Source organism: Siniperca chuatsi, linkage group LG3 (genome assembly GCF_020085105.1).
Source record: "Siniperca chuatsi isolate FFG_IHB_CAS linkage group LG3, ASM2008510v1, whole genome shotgun sequence".
Classification (NCBI taxonomy): domain Eukaryota; kingdom Metazoa; phylum Chordata; class Actinopteri; order Centrarchiformes; family Sinipercidae; genus Siniperca; species Siniperca chuatsi.
Genome location: NC_058044.1, coordinates 31,661,649 through 31,684,219, shown reverse-complemented (window position 1 = coordinate 31,684,219; position 22,571 = coordinate 31,661,649). Strand labels below are relative to the sequence as shown.

At 42.5% G+C, this 22,571-nt stretch overlaps 1 protein-coding gene and 1 long non-coding RNA gene across 9 annotated transcripts in view; both read left to right on the top strand.

Annotated features, from left to right (window-relative positions):
* LOC122873629 (glycine receptor subunit beta-like) overlaps nucleotides 1-22,571 on the top strand; it is a 113,204-nt gene that overhangs the window by 18,534 nt on the left and 72,099 nt on the right. For all 8 annotated transcript variants that reach the window (XR_006377483.1, XM_044190598.1, XM_044190597.1 and 5 more), the window contains one exon: nucleotides 18,074-18,206. Coding sequence is in view for 7 of the 8 variants with exons in the window: in XM_044190596.1 (XP_044046531.1) it covers nucleotides 18,074-18,206 (133 nt within the window). In the remaining variant the exon portion in view is untranslated. The remainder of the gene's footprint in view (nucleotides 1-18,073; nucleotides 18,207-22,571) is intronic.
* LOC122873630 lies at nucleotides 4,156-5,379 on the top strand. Its single transcript, XR_006377484.1, has 3 exons — nucleotides 4,156-4,195; nucleotides 4,648-4,761; nucleotides 4,959-5,379. It is a non-coding gene; the product is annotated as an uncharacterized LOC122873630 (long non-coding RNA).

Sequence of the window (22,571 nt, the reverse complement as noted above, 5' to 3'; positions counted from 1 at the left end):
AGGGAATTTTAAACTGAAAATGGTATATTGCACAGGAGTATTAACACAGAATGTTCATTTATCTCAAGTATTGCAGAGATGTAATGATCAATGTCCAGTTTAATGACTTAGGGTCATACAGACTACACTAAGAGGGAGGAGTTGAAGCGTTTGATGGCCACAGGCAGGAATGACTTCCTGTGGCGCTCTGTGGTGCATTTTGGGGGGATGAGTCTTCCGCTGAAGGTACTCCTTTGTTTGACCAGCACGTCATGGAGTGGGTGGGAGACACTGTCCAAGATGGCATGTAGTTTGGCCAGCATCCTCCTCTCTAACACCACCGCCAGAGAGTCCAGCTCCACCCCCACAATGTCACTGGCCTTACGGATCAGTTTGTTGAGTCTGTTAGTGTCCGCTACCCTCAGCCTGCTGCCTCATAAAACATCTTCAGCATTGTCCAGCAGATGTTGAAGGACCTCAGCCTCCTCCGAAAATAGAGGTGGCTCTGGCCCTTCCTGTAAACAGCTTGAGTGTTCTTAGCCCAGTCCAGTTTATTGTCCATGTGTACTCCCAGGTACTTGTAATCCTCTACAATGTCCACACTGACCCCCTGGATGGAAACCGGGGTCACTGGTGCCTTGGCACCGGTGTCCTTCGTAGATCCACAACCAGCTCCTTAGACTTTGTCGCATTGAGCTGCAGATGGTTCTGCTCACACCATGAGACAAAGTTACCCACCACAGCCCTGTACTCGGACTCATCACCACCGCTGACACATCCCACCACAGCAGAGTCATCAGAAAACTTCTGAAGGTGGCAGGACTCCGTGTGGTAGCTGAAGTCCATGGTATAGATGGTGAAGAGGAAGGGAGAGAGGACAGTCCCCTGAGGGCCCCCGGTGTTGCTGACCATGCTGTCCGACACACAGTGCTGCAGGCGCACATGCTGTGGTCTGCCAGTCAGGTAGTCCACAATCCAGGACACGAGGGGGGCATCCACCTGCATCGCTGCCAGCTTCTCACCCAGCAGGGCTGGCCGGATGGTGCTGAAAGCACTGGAGAAGTCAAAAAACATGATCCTCACCGTGCTTGCCGGCTTGTCCAGGTGGGTGTGGATGCGGTTCAGCAGGAAGATGATGGCATCCTCAACTCCCAGCCGGGGCTGGTAGACGAACTGAAGGGGTTCCAGGAGGGGTCTGACCATGGGCCGCAGCTGTTCCAGCACTAATCTCTCCAGGGTCTTCATTATGTGGGAGGTTCAGTGCCACCAGTCTGTAGTCCTTGGAACCACTGGGACGCAGCATCTTCGGCACAGGAACGAGGCAAGATGTCTTCCACAGAACAGGGACCCTTTGACATAGCTGGGGGGCACAGTCTATTAGCACCCCGGGGCTAACTCCATCGGGGCCTGCAGTCTTGTTTGAGTGGAGTTTCATCAGCTGTCCTCTCACCTGGTCAGTAGGCAAGCACACAGCAGAGGTTACATGCGGGGGAGGGGGAGTCATTAGTGTGAAGAGGGCCGTTAACCTGATGGGGAGGGGGGAGCAGAGTACTCAGAGGAGCTTGAGGGCCGACAGCAGCTGAGTTAGAGGGGGGGATGAGTCGGTGTGTCGAATCTGTTAAAGAACAGATTAAGTTCGTTGGCCCTGTCCAAGCTGCCTTCAACTCCTCTGCTGCCAGTCGGTCTGCTACAGGTCACAGAATCTGATGGGTCAGAGAAAAATTTTCTTACTTTAACATGATAGATAAATAGATAATTTATTGTCCTCCGTTAGAGAAAATTTGTTTCCACAGCCTGTACACACATAAGAACGATTAAGGAAAATCAAACTAACACAACAGCATAGACAGAAAGAACACAAACAGTCACAAGAACATGAGTCCATTAGAGTATTATTGCTATAGTTTGTTGAGGGCAGTGATGGCAGAGGGCACGAAGCTCTAACTGTAGCATGCTTTTTAACAGATCAGAGATCTGTATCTGGGGGTAGAGTGAAGCATGAGTTAAGGGGGTGGCTAGGGTTGTGTGCCATGTTGAGTGCTTTGTGTGTGATGGCAGTGTCAATGAGGGCTTGGAGGTTGGGAGGAGGGAGGCATTGTGTGTGATTTTGAGGGGTTTGATCCTGTTGGTCACAGTGAGCATGTTGAAGTAGCATGTAGAACAGTAGAGGAGCTTGGGTTCTATGATGCTCCTGTACAGGAGGAGCAGAAGGGTGTGGGAGGAGCATTTATGGATGTCGGTAGTGTGATGATCAAACCTGAGTTTAATGTCAAGGGTGATTCCAAGGTACTTGAAGCTCTCCACCATTTCAACTGGCTCATTGTTGATTGAGATGTGGCAGTGGGGGGTATTGGGTTTATTATGGGTTTCAGTGAGGAGTTCCATATTCTTGGTGACATTCAGGAGGAGGTGATTTTCTGTGCACCACTGAATGAAGTGGAAAACGAAATGCAGATAGGGCATGACTGACTTCACAGTGATAAATTCCCTCGGGAGGTAAAAAGGGCACACAAATAGGGTTATCATCGCCAGGTATGGAGTACAGACCCTATTGTAGATCTTGATAACGTAGATGCAAACACTTATACAGTAAGTGATAATCCACAGAACAATTGATGGGATCCACACCGCTTTTCCAAAATTGGTCAGGCTTACTTACAGTGGGGCTGATGAACTTGACAATAGATACTTGACAAAACTTAGGCAAGGCAGGACAAGACATTGACTTGGACGTGGACGAGAGTACAGACTGTGCCATCGCAGCACAGCATGCGCCGAAAATAAAACATTTCCAAGTACTGATAATGATGATGGACGGTAGATAAATATTCATGCAAAGAACTCCCCTTTGTCCTGAGTACCCTCCCGCAAATTTTGTTGATTATTGATTGGTGATGTGTATCAACATATTTATACAAACACGTGCTAACTCAGCAACACACTTAAATGAAAAGTTGTTTTTTTTCTCTGCAAATGCCTGTAGTGTCAGAAAGAGGCAAAAGAGACAGAGTTCACAGAGAGATCATGAATGAAATATTCAATGAGGGATTTGATGGCCATGGAGCTTAATAAATCCAGTTATTTTACCAACTTGGAACCAGATACAAAATGGAATGTGTTATTGGAATCCATTCCTAAACACAGCAGCATATGCAGACATAGTCAAATTACTGAGAGCCACTTAGATTCACCTGAATAAAGCACAACAAACCAGAAAAACACATTCAAAAACTGTTCTGTTGGATGGTACATCCTGTCCTATAGCCCACATAATCATCCATCATATTCTTAATATCAAACATTTTCAATTATGTACAAGTGTGTTCACTTTTGTTCACCATGTTTACCTGAGGAACGCTGAAACATTCTCAGTTATGTTATGTTTAATTAAATATACATTTTTCTTTATTTTTTATAATAAGAGAATATACCTGTAAAATACAGGAAATCTACTTTTTTCAATAAATATGCTGTAAAAGTACAGTCAAAGTCTGTAACTTTAAATTATAAGAATACACCGTTTTATAACACTACTGTACTTTAATTTACGGTTTTGAGTGTTCATTTAGTAGTTATCAGTGTAAAAACACAGACCAATAAAGTTATTTAAAATTTTTCCTGCTTTGTGTGCATCTATTTAAAAATACAGAATATTGAATTTTTATTCATGTTTGCTGTAAATTATTAAGTAATAAACCAATTAAATATATATAATAAATATATATAATAAAACCTAATAAAAATCAATTTTATAGAACTTTCCTAGAACATTACTTCCAATACAGTGTAAATGTATGGTAAATTCATTACAATTCCACATCATTAAAGAAATTACATAGAGATATCTTTCCAATACTTTGTATTGATTGTATATTTTTTGTGAGCATTCTTGATTATTTTGATTAAAATGATGAAGTTTGTCAAACTTTTCAGTAATTCGTTACCCCTCTCTTTAAAATAGGTGGCACTTGTAATATCAGCTCAAAGTTATATTACTCTCTTATATTTGGCAGAATGAACTTTATTGTAAACCACAGAAGAATGAGGTCAGCAAACAGTTCTGTGTTGTGATTGGACAAAATTGTAGTTGCCGGGAGTGTTGAGCCAATGAATGCCCGAGAATCTCTTGTTTGAATCTGAGTGACAGCTGCGCGGTTTGAAGAAGGAAGATACAGCCTGGCTGCACAGAAGTGTTAATGTTTATCATCAACTAAAGGTAATGTCTTGGTTCTATTTTTGTCAAATATCCACTGCTTTGCTGGGAGTGAAAACAGCTTACTTTGTTTTTAGTTACTTTAATATGAATAGTGGTATTCTGATGTCAAGCTAAGTGATTTAGTGCAAGCTAACAGCAAGGTTAAGCTAAGTTGTCTCAGTGTACGAATTTAAGCTATCAAAACAATACCATAGCTGAAGTGTTATTGAAGTCATGATTGTATTATTGAGCTTATTTAACGTGCTTGGCAGTAACAGTAAAAGTGAAAGATGCAGTTAGCTCTTGATAGAAGTCTAAAGAGCTACAAGTGATTATTATTATTATAAAGCTGACTACGGTAATAATGAAAATCTTGTCAAATTTGTGTGGGAACTGTACTTAAATAGTGAATTTTAACCCTTATAGTGAATAGTGGATTTTAACCCTTATCTTATTTCTTGTGCTTTTTTCAGTTTTTTGTCATTTCTGTCCCTGATATGTCAGGAAAACTCAGTTCAACCCAGTCATCCGGAACATATTTCGCTGTGTCTTCAGAAGATTCTTACATGCAAACGGCTGTGACCAAGGTATGTTTTTTGGTTGTGTTCACAACATTAGAAAATGGAATAACGAAATTGATGCAGTGTGAATGCTAGAAAGTAAGTGTTAGTGCTGCAACTTACACATACTATGATTCAAGATTTTTCCTTTTTCTTTTTGTGAATTTGAAATCAAGGCTATATCATCAAACTTATGCCTGACTAAAGCTGCGTTTCGACCACAGGAACTTTCCCCAGGGACCAGGAACCTTTGGAGGAACTCCAACCGCAGGGACCAATTAAATTTTTTACCCCCAAAAAAGGTCCCTACATCGGGGAGTAATACTTTTCAAAAGTACCAGGACTTTCTGGGTGGGGCTTACAGCACTGAACATTTCTGATTGGTCAAGCTCCAACCGGAGCAGCGGTGGTTTGACTGTCTGGATCGATGCGTTGCTGGGTCACAGGCCGGGCTTCTCTGGCGCAGCGGCTCAGCTACTGCACTGTTGAAGCCATGGTGGAAGACACGATAATTTTTTTTCAACATGTTTTTCAGATGAAACGGACAGATAAAGTGAACTGCAGGCTGCAGACAAGTGTGTTTACTCCTGCAACCAACAACAGCCTTCGTCCCATGTCTCCTGCTGAAGCACACAAACGCTGTATTCTGCACATTTATATTTCTGCGGATAAATAAATAGTTGTGGAACTAAATGTGTGTATAGTGGCTTTTATTGTATCTGAAAACAATTATATACTGCTATATATGTAAAAAGACACATAATGCTTGTTTTACCATATTCTAATACAGTATTTACAACGCTCTGAGGAAGCAGTGGCTCTCAATTTCACCATTATACACTGGTAAGGCTCAGTTTTTAAAACAGCTGAGAGTGCATAGGTTAAAATAAGCCGAGGTCCTTATGCTGAATTGCAGGTGAAGTGTTTAGACAACAATAGAGTTGTGCAGCTGTGTGATGGGTGTAACCTAATGGGTGTAATCTGCCTAATCTTCCCGGGTCTTTAGACTGTGGTGGAAACGCACACAACAGCGGGCTGAAGGAACTTTTTAGTTCCTTGAAAAGTAGCTCCTGGGGATAAAAGTTCCTGGTACTTTTGTGGAAATGCAGTTTAACAGACAATTAATAATGGCTAACAAGATCATTGAGAGAAGCTGCCCACAGTGTCCAAAGCCTGGAGTTATGGAATTTTCGTCCTTATGGATACCTCCTAAGATGACCGACATCTTTCTCAGAGTTAATGATAAAACTGTTATGTAGTGACGGCTAAGGGTGAGTGAATTGAGACTGAAGAAAACAGACATGTCATTCTATGAGATATTTCATGTAGCATTTCATATAGCCTAGTTAAGTCCCAATCCTTAAAATATTTTCAGCACACGTTCCATCTTACTGTTACTGTTGAAAATGCCCTCAACATCTGTGTGTAGGCCCCTTTTAAAGACTGTATTAACTGTTCTATTTCGTGTAGACTTCGCCCTCTAGGGCTATTGCTAGTGGGTTTATCCCTCGCACTGAAAAACTTTAGTCCACGCCCACTTGTTGTGTTGGCCCCACCTTGGTCTCACCTTGTGTATAAATTGGACTGAGACTGGACAATCGGCTCCAATTTTTCTTCAGCACTGCCACAAACCCTGAGAAGTGTAAAGAAGAATGTCTTCCAAGGAAGTCATCCGCGTGTGCCCGACCTGCCAGACAGGCTACATTATGAGCTTTGCCCTCCACTAGATCAGCTGACTCACCAGTGCACCTTTCAGGCATCAGGGGCAGCTAACGATATCTCCCTGTTGAACTTCTCATTGACTAAGCTAGCCGCTAAATCAAATTAGGACGCCAGCACATCACTCACCTTGTGCGCATCCATCGCTGTCTCCCAAGCCAGGATTGCGGCTTGGCAGACACAAATCCACCGGCACCTCTGGCTGCAACAATCCTCCGTCCCTGAGGCGTCGAGGAGAGACCTGCTGGAAGCCCCCATCAATTTGCCGACCCGACTGCCGTGATGATTGCCAGCGGCAGTGACGTTTATCTCTCCTCTGGGATGGATCCTCCGGAGAGCATCAGAGCACACTCCACCAGAGGCATTTCATCCAAAAAAACAACAACAACAAAATCAGTTAAATTGCATTGTTTTCTGTTGGAATGTCCTAACTGGCCACGAGCAACACAACACTGCGCAGCAGAGCTTGCTAGCTTGCAGTAAAGAAACATTGAAATACCACAATATAAAACCTGTGTTTTCTGTCTAAAAAGTACAAATGTGCATATTTAACGGATTCAGTGTGGACAGAGAGCGTCCGATGTTATGCGATGCGACGCGATAGTTGGACACTCACATTCAGGCCAGGGTTCATGTCTTCACCATATGAAAAAGACTGGGCAAAAACAGTCTTCATGGGAGGGTTGAAGAACATCATACCAACAGTAAACTTTGGTGGTGGTAGTGTAATGGTGTGGAGATGCTTTGCTGCTTCTGGACGTGAAACACTTGTCATAATTGATAGAACCATAAATTCTAATCTCTACCAGAAAATGTCAAAAGGGAGAATGTCAGGTCATCAGTCCCTGATCTGGAGTTCAAGAGAAATTGGGTAACGCAGCAAGACAACACTCAGGAGCAAATCCACCTCTGAATGGCTCAAAAGAAACTAGGGCTGCCACTAATGACTATTTTTCTATGGATTAATCTATCGACTTTTTTACCAATTAATCGATAAATTTTCCTCCAAAACATTCACTTCAATTCAATTAAATTTTATTTATATAGCGCCAATTCACAACAGAAGTTATTGCACTTTTCCTATAGAGTAGGTCTAGACTGTACTCTTTATAATATTCTTTACAGAGACCCAACAAATCCCACCATGAGCCAGAACTTGGCGACAGTGGCAAGGAAAAACTTCCTTTTAACAGGCAGAAACCTTGGACAGAACCATACTCAATGGTGGGCCATCCGCCGTTGCCATGTTAGGTTTTGAAAATCAGACTGACCATTTAATTTGTATATCATTGTATAATGCAGCACAAAACAAAATGTAAACAAAGGTTTAGATATTAAAGTGCAAAACTAGGTTTACACTGGCAACTCTAACATAATAAAAATAAACACACACACACTGGCACCGTCAATCAATGTTAAATAAACCCAGATTCTCACCTCAACATTTTCTCAAACACTTATTCAATGGAATTTCTAAGATAGCAGGCAGACAACTTTATGGCTTTATATTTAACCGCTACAAGGACATAAGACATTAAAAAGCTCTCCTTACTAATGAATAGACAACACTATGGTTTCAGAAACGCAACCCGACGTCATGCTGTGGTGGCAAATCCGGCAATCAGACCGGTCAAACAGCTCCACAGTCAGTACACCAGTTCATGAACCAAATTATGATACTCTCCCAGTTGTGTCCTCGCCTGGTTTATTTCATGACACAGCTGTGGTCGAGCGACAGAGAGTGAATAAGGAGAGGGAGCGCCGGTAGGAGAAAGCTGGTGAATCAGAGAAATAAAACGTTATTTTCTGATTGTTTCACAGTGTTCTAAAGCACAAATAAACACGCCTGCACCGCAGAGCTGTCATCATTGTTGCAGCAATTACTTTGTGATATTGGAAAAAAAAACAGTTAAAAACATTAATGTTGACGCATTTTCAGCATCGACGTCAACTACTTGCGGCAGCCCTAAAAGAAACTAAATTAAGGTTTTAGAGTGGCCAAAGTTCTGACTGGAATCCAATAGAGATGCTTTTGCAGGACCTTAAACGGGCAGTTCATGCTCGAAAACCCTCAAATGTGACTGAATTAAAACAATTCTGTTTGCAGTTGCTGCAGCTAAAGGTGGCACAATCAGACATTAAGTTTAGTGGGCAGATACTTTTTCACATGGTACAGGTGTTGCATGATATTTTTCCCTTAATAAATGAACTGATCATTATAAAAAACTGTATTTTCTGTTTACTCAGGTTGTCTTAGTCTTATATTAAACATTTGTAGCCATTGTAGTGTATGGCCAGTGTAGCCATTTAAACACGGCGGTCTTATGCATCTACTTATTTGTATATACTTGTTACGGACAGAAAGGCAGGAGAAACCAATATGGAAGTAGATGGTTGTTTATTGGATAACAGCACGATAAACACAGTAATGCAGGTAAGAGGATAGGTGATGGATTCTTAATGGAATGAATAATGGCCACAGATACAGTCCTTTGTCTTACTAGTCTGCAGATCGTGGATGGGTAGATGGCCGGTGACTGAGTGACCACACGAGGAAGGTAGGTAAACTCCCACACAGACGATAATGCACGGAGACTGGGAAAACACGCTGGCGTAGAATAGGTAGTCTTTAGAAGTCGTGGAGATCCACATGTAGAGTCCTTGGTACTAACGAGACTGGACAACTGACTGAGGTGAGTGGTGTGCTTTTATATCTGCAGTGATGAGGTGCTGATGGGGAACAGGTGTGTGTATTTAGTACTCTGGTGAGGGAGTGTGCTGTGACTGGTTAACGGTGGAGCCTGGCGTGTCTGTGACAGTACCCCCCCCACGGCCCGCTCCTCTTCCACAGAGGGCAGGTCAATCTGGATGAGTAGTGTGGAAGGTGTTGAGCAGAGAGGGGTCAAGGATGTCATGTCTTGGTACCCATGAGCAATCCTTAGGATCGTAGCCTTCCCAGTCCATCAAGTATTCCAGTAGACCACCACGGCGCCGGGAGTCCAAGATCTCGTTTACTTGGTACACCACTCCATCCTCCAGGATAAGAGGAATGAGGGGTTCAGCTGCTGCGCCAGGCTCTGTGGGAACAGAAATAGATGGGTGGTGAGGTTTGAGGAGTGAAACATGGAAAGTCGGGTGAATTCTGTACTGTGGAGGTAACTGGAAAAGTGACCGGGTTGATCTGCTCGCTGATGGTGAAGGGACCAATGAATCTGGGACTGAGCTTCTTGCAGGGCCGACGCATTCTGATGTCCTGGGTCGACAGCCAGACCTTCTGACCTGGTTTATAGATGGGAGCAGTGGAGTGTCTCAGGTGGGCTGTCATTCTGCGTCTGCGAAGCGCTCATTGTAGCTGATGGTGGGCTGAGTCCCAGACCCTCTCGGAACCAGTAGTTGACCGCTGGTACGTCCAACAGTTCTCTTCACCAAGGGAAGAGAGGTCGTTGGTAACCGAGTACACACTGGAAGGGAGTGAGTCCAGTGGTTGGTTGGCGGAGGGAGTTCTGGGCGTACTTGGCCCAACCCAAAAACTGATTCCAAGAGTTCTGGTGGCCATGGCAGAAGTTATGTAGGAATCGGCCGATCTCTTGGATCTTCCTCTCCGTCTGCCTGTTCGACTGCGGGTGGTATCCAGACCAGAGGCTCACAGTCACGCCTAGGAGGGAGAAGAAGGCTTTCCACACTGAACTGAGGTCCACGGTCAGACACAATGTCTTCTGGAATACCGTAGTATCGGAATATGTGATTGAACATGAGTTTTGCAGTTGGCTGTGGGTAGTTCCTTGAGGGGGATCAGCCGACAGGACTTGGAAAACCTGTCAATAACCACCAGGATACAGGTATTATTGTCGGAGGCAGGCAGAGCAGTGATGAAATCCACACCTAGGTGTGACCAGGGTCTGTTGGGAACGGGCAGGTGTAGCTTGCCGGATGGAAGGTGGCGAGGGTGGCCAGTGCCCAGAGATGTGTGGGATGAATGAATGAGCGGGGTGCACTGAATCCTGCTGACATATTGCAAACCCGGGGGACAGCCCAGTGGAGCGTTGGCAGAGGCATTGGAGGAGGGCACTGAAGTTTCCGACCATTGAATGGGACTCACGATAACGTTCTCAGGGATGAGAGGCTCAGGTTCCTCATTGGTTTCCTCGGAGGTGTATAGACAGGATAAGACATCTGCCTTCACATTCTTGGTACCAGGACAATAGGAAATACTGAAATGGAAACGTGTGAAGAATAACGCCCAACGAGCTTGGCGTGGATTTAGCCTCTTAGCCTCTCTTAAGTACTCCAAGTTCTTGTGGTTGGTGAGTACCGTAAATGGGTGCTTGGCACCCTCCAGCCAATGACTCCACTCTTCCAGGGCCAGTTTGATGGCTAGAAGTTCCCTGTTGCCAATGTCATAGTTCCTCTCCTCCGGGCTGAGTTTGCGGGAGAAGAAGGCACATGGAGTTTGGATGGACTCCCCTGCTTCTGTGAGAGCACCGCTCCTACCCATGTGGTGGAGGCGTCTACTTTGACAATGAAGGGCTTTTCTGGGTCGGGGTGAACGAGGAGCGGTGCGCTGGTGAATGCTGCTTTCAGGGTGTTAAAGGCTTTGTTGGCCGCTGGTGACCAGGACAGAGACTTGGGCTTGTTACGGAGGAGGTTTGTAAGAAGGTATGCGATGGAGCTGTAGTTCTGGATTAATCGTCTATAGAAATTCGCAAACCCGAGGAATCTCTGGAGCTCTTTGATGGTGGATGGAGTGGCCCAGGTCTGTATGGCTTCTATCTTCCCCTCGTCCATTTGGATGCCACTGCTGCTGATGTTATACCCAAGGAACTGCACTGAGGGTTGATGGAAGGAGCACTTCTCGGCTTTCAGAAATAGCTGGAATTCTCTCAGGCATTTCAGGACCTCCTCAACATGGTGGCGATGTTCGACCATGCTCCAGGATTAGATCAGTATATCATCAATGTAGACCAGGACAAACTTTTGGAGGAACTCCCAGAGCACCTCATGGATGAAATCCTGGAATACGGAGGGGGCGTTGACCAGGCCGTAAGGCATAACGCAATATTCGTAGTGTCCAGTAGGGGTCACAAAGGCTGTCTTCCACTCGTCCCCCTCACATATCCGTATGAGGTTGTAAGCGCTGTGGAGGTCCAACTTGGTGAAGACAGTGGCACCGCGTTGATGTTCTAGAGCCACTAGGACGAGGGGAAGAGGATAGCGGAACTTTACTGTGATTCTGTTGAGACCCCGTAATCGACACAAGGCCGCAAGCTTCCATCCTTTTTGGCCATGAAGAAGAAGCTTGAAGCAACAGGGGAAGTGGAAGGACAGATGTAGCCTTGATGTAAAGCCTCCTTGATGTACTCCTCCATGGCCTTCTGCTCAGGAATGGACAAGGGATATATTTTACCGTGGGGCACTGGTTCACCCGGAAGTAGATCGATAGCACAGTCCCATGGTCGGTGTGGAGGCAGCTTGGAAGCTCTCTTCGGGCAGAAAACATCACTAAGGCGTAACAAGGCGGACTGTTTATCCACCAGGCTCGTGATGGAGGTGGAATAGACAGGAAGCGTCTCGGAACGAGGAGCGGGAGGCTGAGGTATGCGAGGGAAACAGATGTCGCCCCACTTCAGGATTTTGCTGGTGGTCCAAGAAATGATGGCATTGTGCTGCTCCAACCATGGGCGCCCTAGGATCACATCAGCGGTGGAATCCTCCAGAACCAGAAGATGTTGATGTTCCACATGCAATAGTCCGACTTGGAGCTTGACTGAGCCAGCACTTAACTGGACATGTTAACGGCTGAGTGGTTTACCTGTCACGGAATGGATCTGGTAGATGGACGGAGTGATTGTGGTCTTGAGTTTGAGCTGGCGGCAGAGGGCACCAGAGATGAAGTTGCTGGCTGACCCGGATTCAAGGAGAGCATGGGCTGGTATGGAGACACCACCAGCAGTAAGCCTTACAATGGTAGAAAGTGGCTTCATCTTTTTAAAGGAGGGAAGGATGGTACTCACCATGGGACAGGGAGGACGAATGGGGCATGTTGAGATGACATGCCCATTAGCACCACAGTACAAACATAAGCCCCGGGACAGCCGCCTGTGCCGCTCAGTGAGTGTCAATCGATTATTCTCCAGTTGCACTGGTTCGGGACCTGGTTCTGGAGGGCTGATGGATTCTGGCTGGCGAAGGGATGTTGCGAATAGCGACTGACCCTGGTGTTCTTCTAGACATGACTGCATATGAGTGGCGACTGATGGAGAGCTGGATGAATTGTTCTAGGCCCATGGTATCCTCATATGCAGCGAGATGCAGCCACACCCTAGGATCCAAACCCTGGCGATAGGTAGTGATTAATGATTGTTCATTCCATCTGCTGGCAGTCGCGAGAGTCCTGAACGTTAGGGCATAATCATTTATGGATTTTGAACCTTGTTTTAAATGACAGAGTTGCTCACCGGTCGATGAATCATCTGCTGGTATGCCGAACACCTCCTTGAAGTGGGTTATGAAGTTGTTTAGAGACTGAGTAATGGGTCCGTTTTGTGACCATATTGATTCTGCACCTAATGAAGGATCGTCGAGGTACAGGTGCGGCTGCATCTCCAGGACCAGTGAACACTGTAAAAGGAAGCCGTTGCAGTCCTCCACCAAGCCAGAGAAGGGCGCTGGTTTGGCCATAGGACTGGCATACACCGGTGTTGAAGGAGTGACTGCGGAAGTGACGGAAGTGATGGCTGGTGTGGATGTAGGTGGATTGGTGGTGAGGAACCGACGAAGACCATCCACAAGCTCTTGAAAAGTGTCCGTGGAACTCATGCTGTTAGTCCTTCGGTGTAGGTCCAGTCTTCTGTTACGGACAGAAAGGCAGGAGACACTGATATGGAAGCAGATGGTTGTTTGGATTGGATTGGATAACAGCACAATAAACACAGTAATGCAGGTAAGAGGATAGGTGATGGATTCTTAATGGAATGAATAATGGCAACAGATACAGTCCTTTGTCTTACTAGTCTTCAGATCGTAGATGGGTAGATGGCCAGTGACTGAGTGACCGCACGAGGAAGGTAGGTAAACTCCCACACAGACGATGATGCACGGAGACTGGGAAAACACGCTGTCGTAGAATAGGTAGTCTTTAGAAGTCGTGGAGATCCACATGTAGAGTCCTTGGTACTAACGAGACTGGACAACTGACTGAGGTGAGTGGTGTGCTTTTATATCTGCAGTGATGAGATGCTGATGGGGAACAGGTGTGTGTATTTAGTACTCTGGTGAGGGAGTGCGCTGTGACTGGTTAACGGTGGAGCCTGGCGTGTCTGTGACAATACTATTTTTGTATTTTAAAAAGTACACTAATCCAATGTGTTTGTCTGTTGGAAGAATACAGCGCGTGTATACAATTGATCTTGTAGTTAATCTTCAAAAAAGGCAAGCGATTCGACTCATTTTAAATTTAATGACTTAATAACAAACTTTGCAAGAATACTTTGTAGCCAATCACTAACATACCAACTGCGAAGAATAAATTGGTCCGCAGCATGTTTCAAACAGTGTTTTGGATAACAATGGGTGTCCTCAGTACTAACGCTACAGCAGAGTGACTGTTCTTCACTTCTGGAGATTGAACGTTACCTCCAACACAGCAGAACAGTCATACACCCAACATCTGTTTTTACAGTCACACAGCGATTTTGGTCAGTAAATGACACTTTGATTTCATCATTTTTATACAGGAAGAAAACTGTAAGATGGTTCGAAGTTAATCCAGTTAAAGGGCCAATGTGTAAGATTTAGGGGGCTCTATTTGCAGAATGTGGAATATAATATTAATAAGTATGTTTTAATTAGTGTATAATCACCTGAAAATAAGAATCGTTGTGTTTTCATTACCTTAGAATGAGCCCTTTATATCTACAGAGGGAGTGGGTCCCCTTCCGCCATGTTGCACAGTAGCCCAGAACGGACAAACCAAACACTGGCTCTAGAGAGGGCCTTAAGCAAGTTTTGCGGCCACCATAATTTCTCCTACATGCTTGGAAGGGCGAGCTGTATTCAGTTGGTAGCAAATTCAACACTAGATGCCAATAAATGCTACACACTGCTCCTTTAACTTTTATATATTTATATATATTTATGTGTGTGTGTGTGTGTGTGTGTGTGTGTGTGTGTGTGTGTAAAAAGCTGTACGCTCACACCTTTCTCTTTTTTTCTGTTAGTCAGGCAATGTCCCTCATCAAGAACAGCTTAATACTTCATTTGCAGCTCAGTGGGCAGAGGGAGTCAGGGGTTTGATACACAGTGCTCTTTTAATTTAATAAAAAAAAATTTAATTGTGAATTAAGAATTGATTTGAATCTGATTCTGTATCAGAATCAAGCTGAATTGTGAGATTGCCCAAAATTCCCACCCATACATGGCAGTACCACTATGTCCAAATAACATTTTCCCCATGCAATCCTAATCTGAATCTCAGAATCAGAATCAGCTTTATTGCCAAGTAGATTTACACATAAGGAATTTGTTTTGGTGTCTTTGTGCAAAAACAATTAACGTAGAGAAACGTAGAAATATAAAGAAAGATAAAGCAAGTACTGCAGGTCAAGAAACAAATATGAAATGTAAAACTGACAATACGATATCAAAGAATATTAAAATGATTTTGTGGCATGAGGTTTTGGTCCTGATAGGAGGCAATTAGTGCTGTTATTCACATTATTGTTTATATTTTACATTATTATAAATTATAAATTATAAATTTATGCAGTATTTCCTTGATTTTATTACATTTTAGAGATGTTTTCTAACAATGGAAATGTACTAAAATTTGGCCGTAAAATTACAAAGAATATACTGTATACAGGGGAAAGCTGTAATTTTACAGTAATTCACAGTTGAATTATGTACAGCATTTTACTGTGATTTTATGGGAACTGTTTGGCAACTTTTGCTGCTGGACATTTCACCGTTTCTTTTACTTTTTATGTATGTGGATGTGTTGTGTTGTGTAGATTAATCTGCTGCATGTAATCATCTTCCATCTACATTTTAGCAAATATCTGACCAGTTTTATAATTTAACATAGAGCATGAAGGACTGCCAGAGCTGGAAGGAGACTTTCTTCCAGGGCAGTCTAACTAACATTGGCCTCTATTTACATAGTGGCTCTAATTAAATCTGTGCAGCCTGCATAGTGCCGGGATCAGCTGGTCATGGGGACTGGTCAGAATGTGCTGTTTAAAACCTGTGCTAATACAACATTTCTTCATCCAAAACAGTGCACTCATTTGGTTAGTTACACTATTACACACAGTCCAGTTTGCCATGACATGGGCTTATTATTGTGTAACAAGCTGATTCCAAATTATATTTTCAATAATATATATATATATGTATATATAGGTAGAGTGTGTCATCCACTAATTACAGGGTTGGCAGTCTAATCCCCAGCTCCTCCTATCCACATGTCGAAGTGTCCTTGAGCAAGACACTGAACCCCAAATTGCTCCAGATGTTCAGACCAGCAACTTGCATGGTAGCTCACTGCCATCGGTGTGTGAGTGTGTGTGTTAATGGGTGAATGAGAGGCAAGTTGTAAAGTGCTTCAGATGCTTTACATAATTTTTACTATAGCCAGCAATAGCAACCGGAAGTTAAGAGACAAAACTGAAAATGGAAAAAATGAAAAAATGGTCGGGCCACATAAGGTCAGTACTGTGTTAAATTTATGGTTGTTAGCACAGCGTAAAAAAAATACAGACTTGCTGCTCTCTGTCAGCTCAGTGTCCAGGTGGTGCTCTAAAGGAACAGTGCTCACAACTGATCTTGCTGTAGTCTGAGCTGTGCTCTGTTAGCATGAGCTGCTAGCGCAGTTTGAACTCCACACTCTGAGAGAGGAAAACTAAGAAGACTCAGACAGAAAAAGCTAAACAACAGAAAGTAGTCTTCTGAACTTTGCTGCCACACAGCCAGTAGGTGATTTGGGGGGGGGGCGAGGGGCAATGCCATCCCCCTTGTTAGCAAAATGACCAAAATTGTTAACCTGCTCAAAAGATGCTCTGTGTTCTGTCTCGTACTGGCACTTCACATTGCTGCTTTTAATATCAATAATAGTAATATAATAATATTATATCTATAATAATAATATAATCGCCACAGTCTCTGAACATATGAGACTGGTTTTGAACTGCCTGTGGGAAGATTGAACATATAAGAGTCCGTCCATTCTTGATTAAAAGCTCTGTTTTCGTGGTCTTCTTTCTCTTTTTAGAGCATGCCATGTGAAATCATTTGTAGCATCACGTGAGATGATTTACAACGCATGCAACTGGTCTGTAGGTTTGAGAAATGCTGCACTGGTAAAAATAATATCAATAAATTGCAATTTTGATGAAGCGTTTCTCTCTACATCAGACGGGGTTAAGAGAAAGTGCGACAGCAGCATGACAGAGGCCAGGTTAATAAACTTTCTTTTTTTGCATGTTCACACTTCAAATAAAATAAATCTTTGTACAGCAAATTTAGTATTTATTTGACAATATAACATAATAATTAAACATTATTTCAGAGTTTAGTAAATGCCCCAAAAAAGGGGCAAAAAAATAGGCTACCTTCTTTAAAAAAAGGCACAAGGAAGCCTTCCTGGAAGGATGCTTCCATTGGGCCATCGCCCCTGTTAAAAATTAACATATCGCCTACTGCACACAGCCCTTGCCTGTGACTAGGCTATACACACAGCCTGTTACTCTGACGAGTGTCAGCCAGTTACACCTCTGTTCATTGTCCTGCTGCTCTCTGTTTTCCCTCATACTGTGTTTTAATGCAGCCGATTTTCACAATATAGTTTTTCTCGTTTACATATTTTTCTGTTCAGACACCGAATTTGAAATTGTTATTTAATCGCGGCCCATAAACACGACGTGTTAACCAGCAGTCATTCCCAAGCTGCGGTGCATTGATAAAAAGTCTCAACGTCGTCTGACAAAAAAACATAAATCCAGGTTAATGACAACAGCTCTGCTGTGTATTTGGCTATAGTGACATTTAAAATGGATGATCGAGCAAAATGTTATCTTATCTGAACTCTACTGGCACATGGCCCCTCACCCTCAGTGGGCTGGCTTACATCATAATTTTGGAAATGTCACTTTACCCTGTACACATTGAAACACCAAGCCAGCATGAAACAAGCCAGAATTCAACACTCTGGATGCCATTTGCCAAAAGCTCAGTTTGGGGGGACAAAAGTGCTGTTTTATTCTGGCTGGAGGGCTGAAACCGAGAAAAAGATGCAGGTACAAATTTAACTAGCTTAATGTGGAGATACTCTCAGTAACGGCCCAGCGAATAAATGTTTTTTACATAAAGAAATAAATAAATTCTTCCGTGCCTGCCTGAACTATTATTTTTGAAGGGAGTGACTTGAAAATGAGAACATTGCTGTTGCTGTTTACTTTATTTGTTAAATTTGACATGTTTACCAGGTAAAAAAAGTGATGAATGTGGTCGGACACGCTTCTTGTCCCACCAAAAAAAACTTTCATTTCTGCTCATTTTCCAACACCATAGCCAACTTAACTTCATGAGTCACAAACCATGTGACCAGCATTTAACTCTGTTTTAGGCACCATGTCTGCTGGATTGAGGCTGGTGATCTTGCTGCTGTTGATGCTGCTGTGTTGTTGGCAACTGACCACTGCCAAAGAAGGAAAATCCACAAAGAAGGGAAAGAAAGGCAAGCAAGTCGTCTGTCCATCGTAAGTAAATTTAATATATTCTCCAAATACATCCTTTCTCAATACATTGCCATTACTATCAACATTATCCTCACAATTTGTCATCATTCTGTTACACCACCATGGCACATTATCTATATATTATTTCAGACACGTGCAAGTACATTACATATGCTGTACCTTGTTCTTTGTGTACAATAATGACAATACTACCAATACTGAGAGCAAGACAAGGCAAGGAATACATATATTTGTACAGGCTAATTAAAAGTGCTTTGCGTAAGACATTGAGCCTAAAACAGCTATTAACACTAACATCCAACTTTCCCCATATTTATCACATTTATAAACGCACCACAAAAGTTTTTCTACTGCTCCATTTTCAGCATGACAGATGTTTGATTGAACTTTTTAGTGGTTTCTTATACTGTTAAACTAACCTTTTGGGGGGAATCATTTTGGGCTAATGATCTGTGGTGTATTCCATGTAACTGCATGGTCCTGTGTTGGGGTCTGGCCAGAGGCAATTGTTTCTTTCATGTGTTCTCTCTGCCCTTTTTTTTCTTGCTTTGCTTTATATTACTTTTCTTCATTTTATCTTGATGTTTTCTGCTGCATTATATAATATGAATGTTTGTGTTGCATCCTTTCTATCTGTAACACTGCACTTTCACTTTAAGGTCTTATTTAGAGAAGGTTGAAAATGGAAGGGGGTAATACTAAATGGGTATTTGGGATTGCCAAATCAAAATCTAGTACACTGCAGTATACTAGATAGATAGTTCTTGGGGTCAAGACTTAATAATAATAATTATAATCATAAACTTTATTTATATAGCACTTTTCAAAACATGTTACAAAGTGCTTCACAAGGCAATAAAAACAACATAAAATGAAGCAAAGATAAACACTAAATTAAAGATTATAAAGTGATAAAATGTTAAACCTATAAAACAACACATATATCACATACATAAATACAAATATACATACATGCATATCTATAAACACATGTACACACTTGCATATACAAACATACACACGAAGTGCAACCCTGCAGGATGCTAGCCTAAAAAATAATGTTTTTTTAAAGTTGACACATATGTCGATAGCCTAACCTCTAATGGAAGTGCATTATAGAGTTTGAGGCACTGACTGTGAAAACCCGATCCCCTCTAGTCCAAAACTAGATCTTGAAACAGCAAGAAGCAGCTGATTAGAGAATCAAAGTTCAAAATCAGGCTTGCAGGTTGTAAAGAGATCTATTATATATTCGTGGGCCAGTTCAAGTTGTGCTTTAAAAGTAAGTAATCCAACTTTAAAATCAATTCTAAAATGTACAGGAAGTCAATGCAATGACACAAAGGAAACATTTTATTTTGGCGAGGTTCTTTGCTCCAAAAAACAGGCTTGGACAACTCTCTTGATCTGCTCTTCGAAGTTGAGGTTTGAGTCAAATATGACTCCTAAGTTTCGAGTAGAGGGTTTAACAGGCAGCTTAAGAGCCCAGCTGGTGTTTGAGTGGTTCAGTTTCACAGTGTGGACCGATTAGCAGCACTTCTCTTTTGTTGTTGTTGAGCTGCAGATATGTGTTTCTGTTATTAACCTACCCTCATTGATGCAAATGTGGTTGACAAAAATAACGCAATGCAGTTTAACAGCACCACAAATCCTCCATCCTCTAAAATGATCATGATGTTTGATCAAGAACTCTCTAAAAGAGTTTCAACAAAAACTGAACATTATAACCGTCAGATGAAAGGATGGATCGACATTGCCATCCCTAGAGCTCTGCCAATTGCATGGTTAACAATTGTTACATGTTAGTTTGGTCAGAGGCAGGTCAGAAATACTGACCCATGAGATATTTTAAAGCCCTTTAAAGATTTTAAAGAGATTTTAAAAACATTTCAAAATATATCGTTTATCATGATATTAAAGATGACTGGGCTGATAACGCTCCCTTGTGGAGTTTCATTTTCTCTCCCTAAATCATGAGAGATCATAAACTTTTTCAATATCCAAAAATATGATATATATATAATATCAATATCCAGCTGCAAAAAGCCCCTTAATTAACAAGCCTGTTGGTAACCATCCATTCCATAATTTTGCAAAGCAGCATGTTAAACCTATAGGCTGATATGAACTAGGGTTAGATGCATCTTTACCTGGTTTCAAGACTGGAACTATAACAGCATGTTTCCATTCTGCTGGCAAACCAACCCTCTGCTCACATTGAATTGACAAAGATAGAATTTCTTCACCAAATTATCCAAATGTTTAAATAATTCATAAGACAACCCATCCCTCGTACGAGTAGTATTTGCTCCAGTATGGATGGCATCCCTTAATTCTCTTATGGTACAAAACCCATTTATTGAAGCATTATTTTCTAAATTCCTGCCCAACTTCCATCATTCCCTTAACATCAGGTTGTTCGTCGTTATAACTCTCTCAACTCCCAGATCCCTAGAACCGTGCACTGCTTGAAAACATCCACAAACATATAAGCTTTTTCTTTGTTGGTTACTGCCTCTACCGCCTGTAAAACTGGTACAGAATTTATTTTATATATTCCTGACATTCTGTCTATGACTGACCTGTCTGAGTGCTTCACAGGAGTCTCAGGGCTTCAGCTGTTTCTCTTTGCATTTTTAATAACCTTTCTTGCTACGTTTCCATGCATGCAGTAATGTCACAGCAAATATTGCGGGACATTTAAGCAGCAAAACTAAAAACTGTAGTTAGAAACTTGACAGGACAGAGGAAACTCTCCAGAGGAAACCAAATTTAACTTTTAGCTTCTGAAATACATTTTTTTAGACAGCTCTGACGGCTGCTTCACTCCAAACAGTTTCACTTTATGAACCTGGACTGTGCGTGACCTTTTGGATGTATAGAAGAACACAGAACATTAATTAACATTAGATCCTGTCCAATCCTGTTGGCGTGTCGGGAGATTTAAATAATAAATGAAGTTACGCTGCTGTACCTCGTGCATAAATGCGCACAGTCTCTCTTGATGGGGAGACGCTTCACCCTATTTCACCCACCTGCAACCCATCCGCTATTAATCAGAATGTTAATTTTTAGCAAATGGTTTAGCAACTAATCCTCGGGCACCAATTTATTGGTTCACCCATGATTTGTTCTCATGATTTATTGCCTTGCAGTAATATCATGTTTGATTTTACTTTTCTCTAATCACTCATTCATTAGAGGCATTTTTTTCTCTACGTTTTGTTTTAAGGTAAAAGGAGGAATATAATGCCACAGTCTATTTTAAAGATACATTTTCTCTGTGTTTTGAAATAACTGACTTGACTTTTTGTGCTTTATAATCATATTGAGTATATGTATGCAAAACAGAGCATGTCCTGGATGGTTCTATAACACTGGATTTGGAAATGGTTGTTAGAGACTCCATCTGTGTTACTACAAGGCTAATGGCCAAGAGCTTATTTGAAATTTCCTGTGTTGGTATTAGAGCTAAGGGTAGGTTGGTGGTGGTGGTACTGGAGTGGGTGTAGATGAGGGGCCCAATTTGGAAAATTTTGTCCCCCGGTCCATAATTCCTGACAGCTGCCCTGGGTGCTGGCCAACCATTGGGAGCAATTTGGAGTTCAGAGTCTTGCCCAAGGACACTTCAAAACCTGGGCAGGAGAAGGCAGGGTTTGAACTGCAAACCCTGTGATCAGGAGGACAACCCACTCTACCTCCAGAGCCACAGCCGCCCAGGAACTTCTCTATTGCATGGATTGTGCTACCTTACAGTATATGTCACGGAAAATTAATCAGAATTTTTATTTTTTTTGTTGCCATTTTTGCATGGTACTTCCAAGGGCACAAAATTAAACTAACAAAACTATACATATTCACTATACATGCTTGTATAGGATAGCTACAGATATACAACATTGCTAGTCAACCCTGTCTTCTGTATTTGGCCACAAGGAATTGCATTTGCATCCAAGAGGGACATCTGATCATGTGGCTGGTGGTCATAAACTTTCCACCTCCATGAGGAAAAAAATTCTCTATGGGGTTAAGGAATGGAGAGTAAGGTGGAGGGAAAAGTGAAGCATCCTGGGATGGGCTGTAAACCACTCTGTGACTGGAAGAGATGGTGAAACGCCACATCGTCCCATACAATTACAAAACGTTCTGGATTACGACTCACTTGTCCCCTTTCCTCACCTGCCAACTGCCTAAAGGTGGTCAAGTATTCTCTAACATGAAATGCCATGCTTCCCAAGTTAACTTTTTCTGGAAATACATCACCTGCAAATATTAACAAGCCTGGCGAGTCCCAACTATTTTTATTTTTTTTCCCCCCAACTACGCCCCACAAACCACACCATTCACTAGATTTTCCTGTCTTTT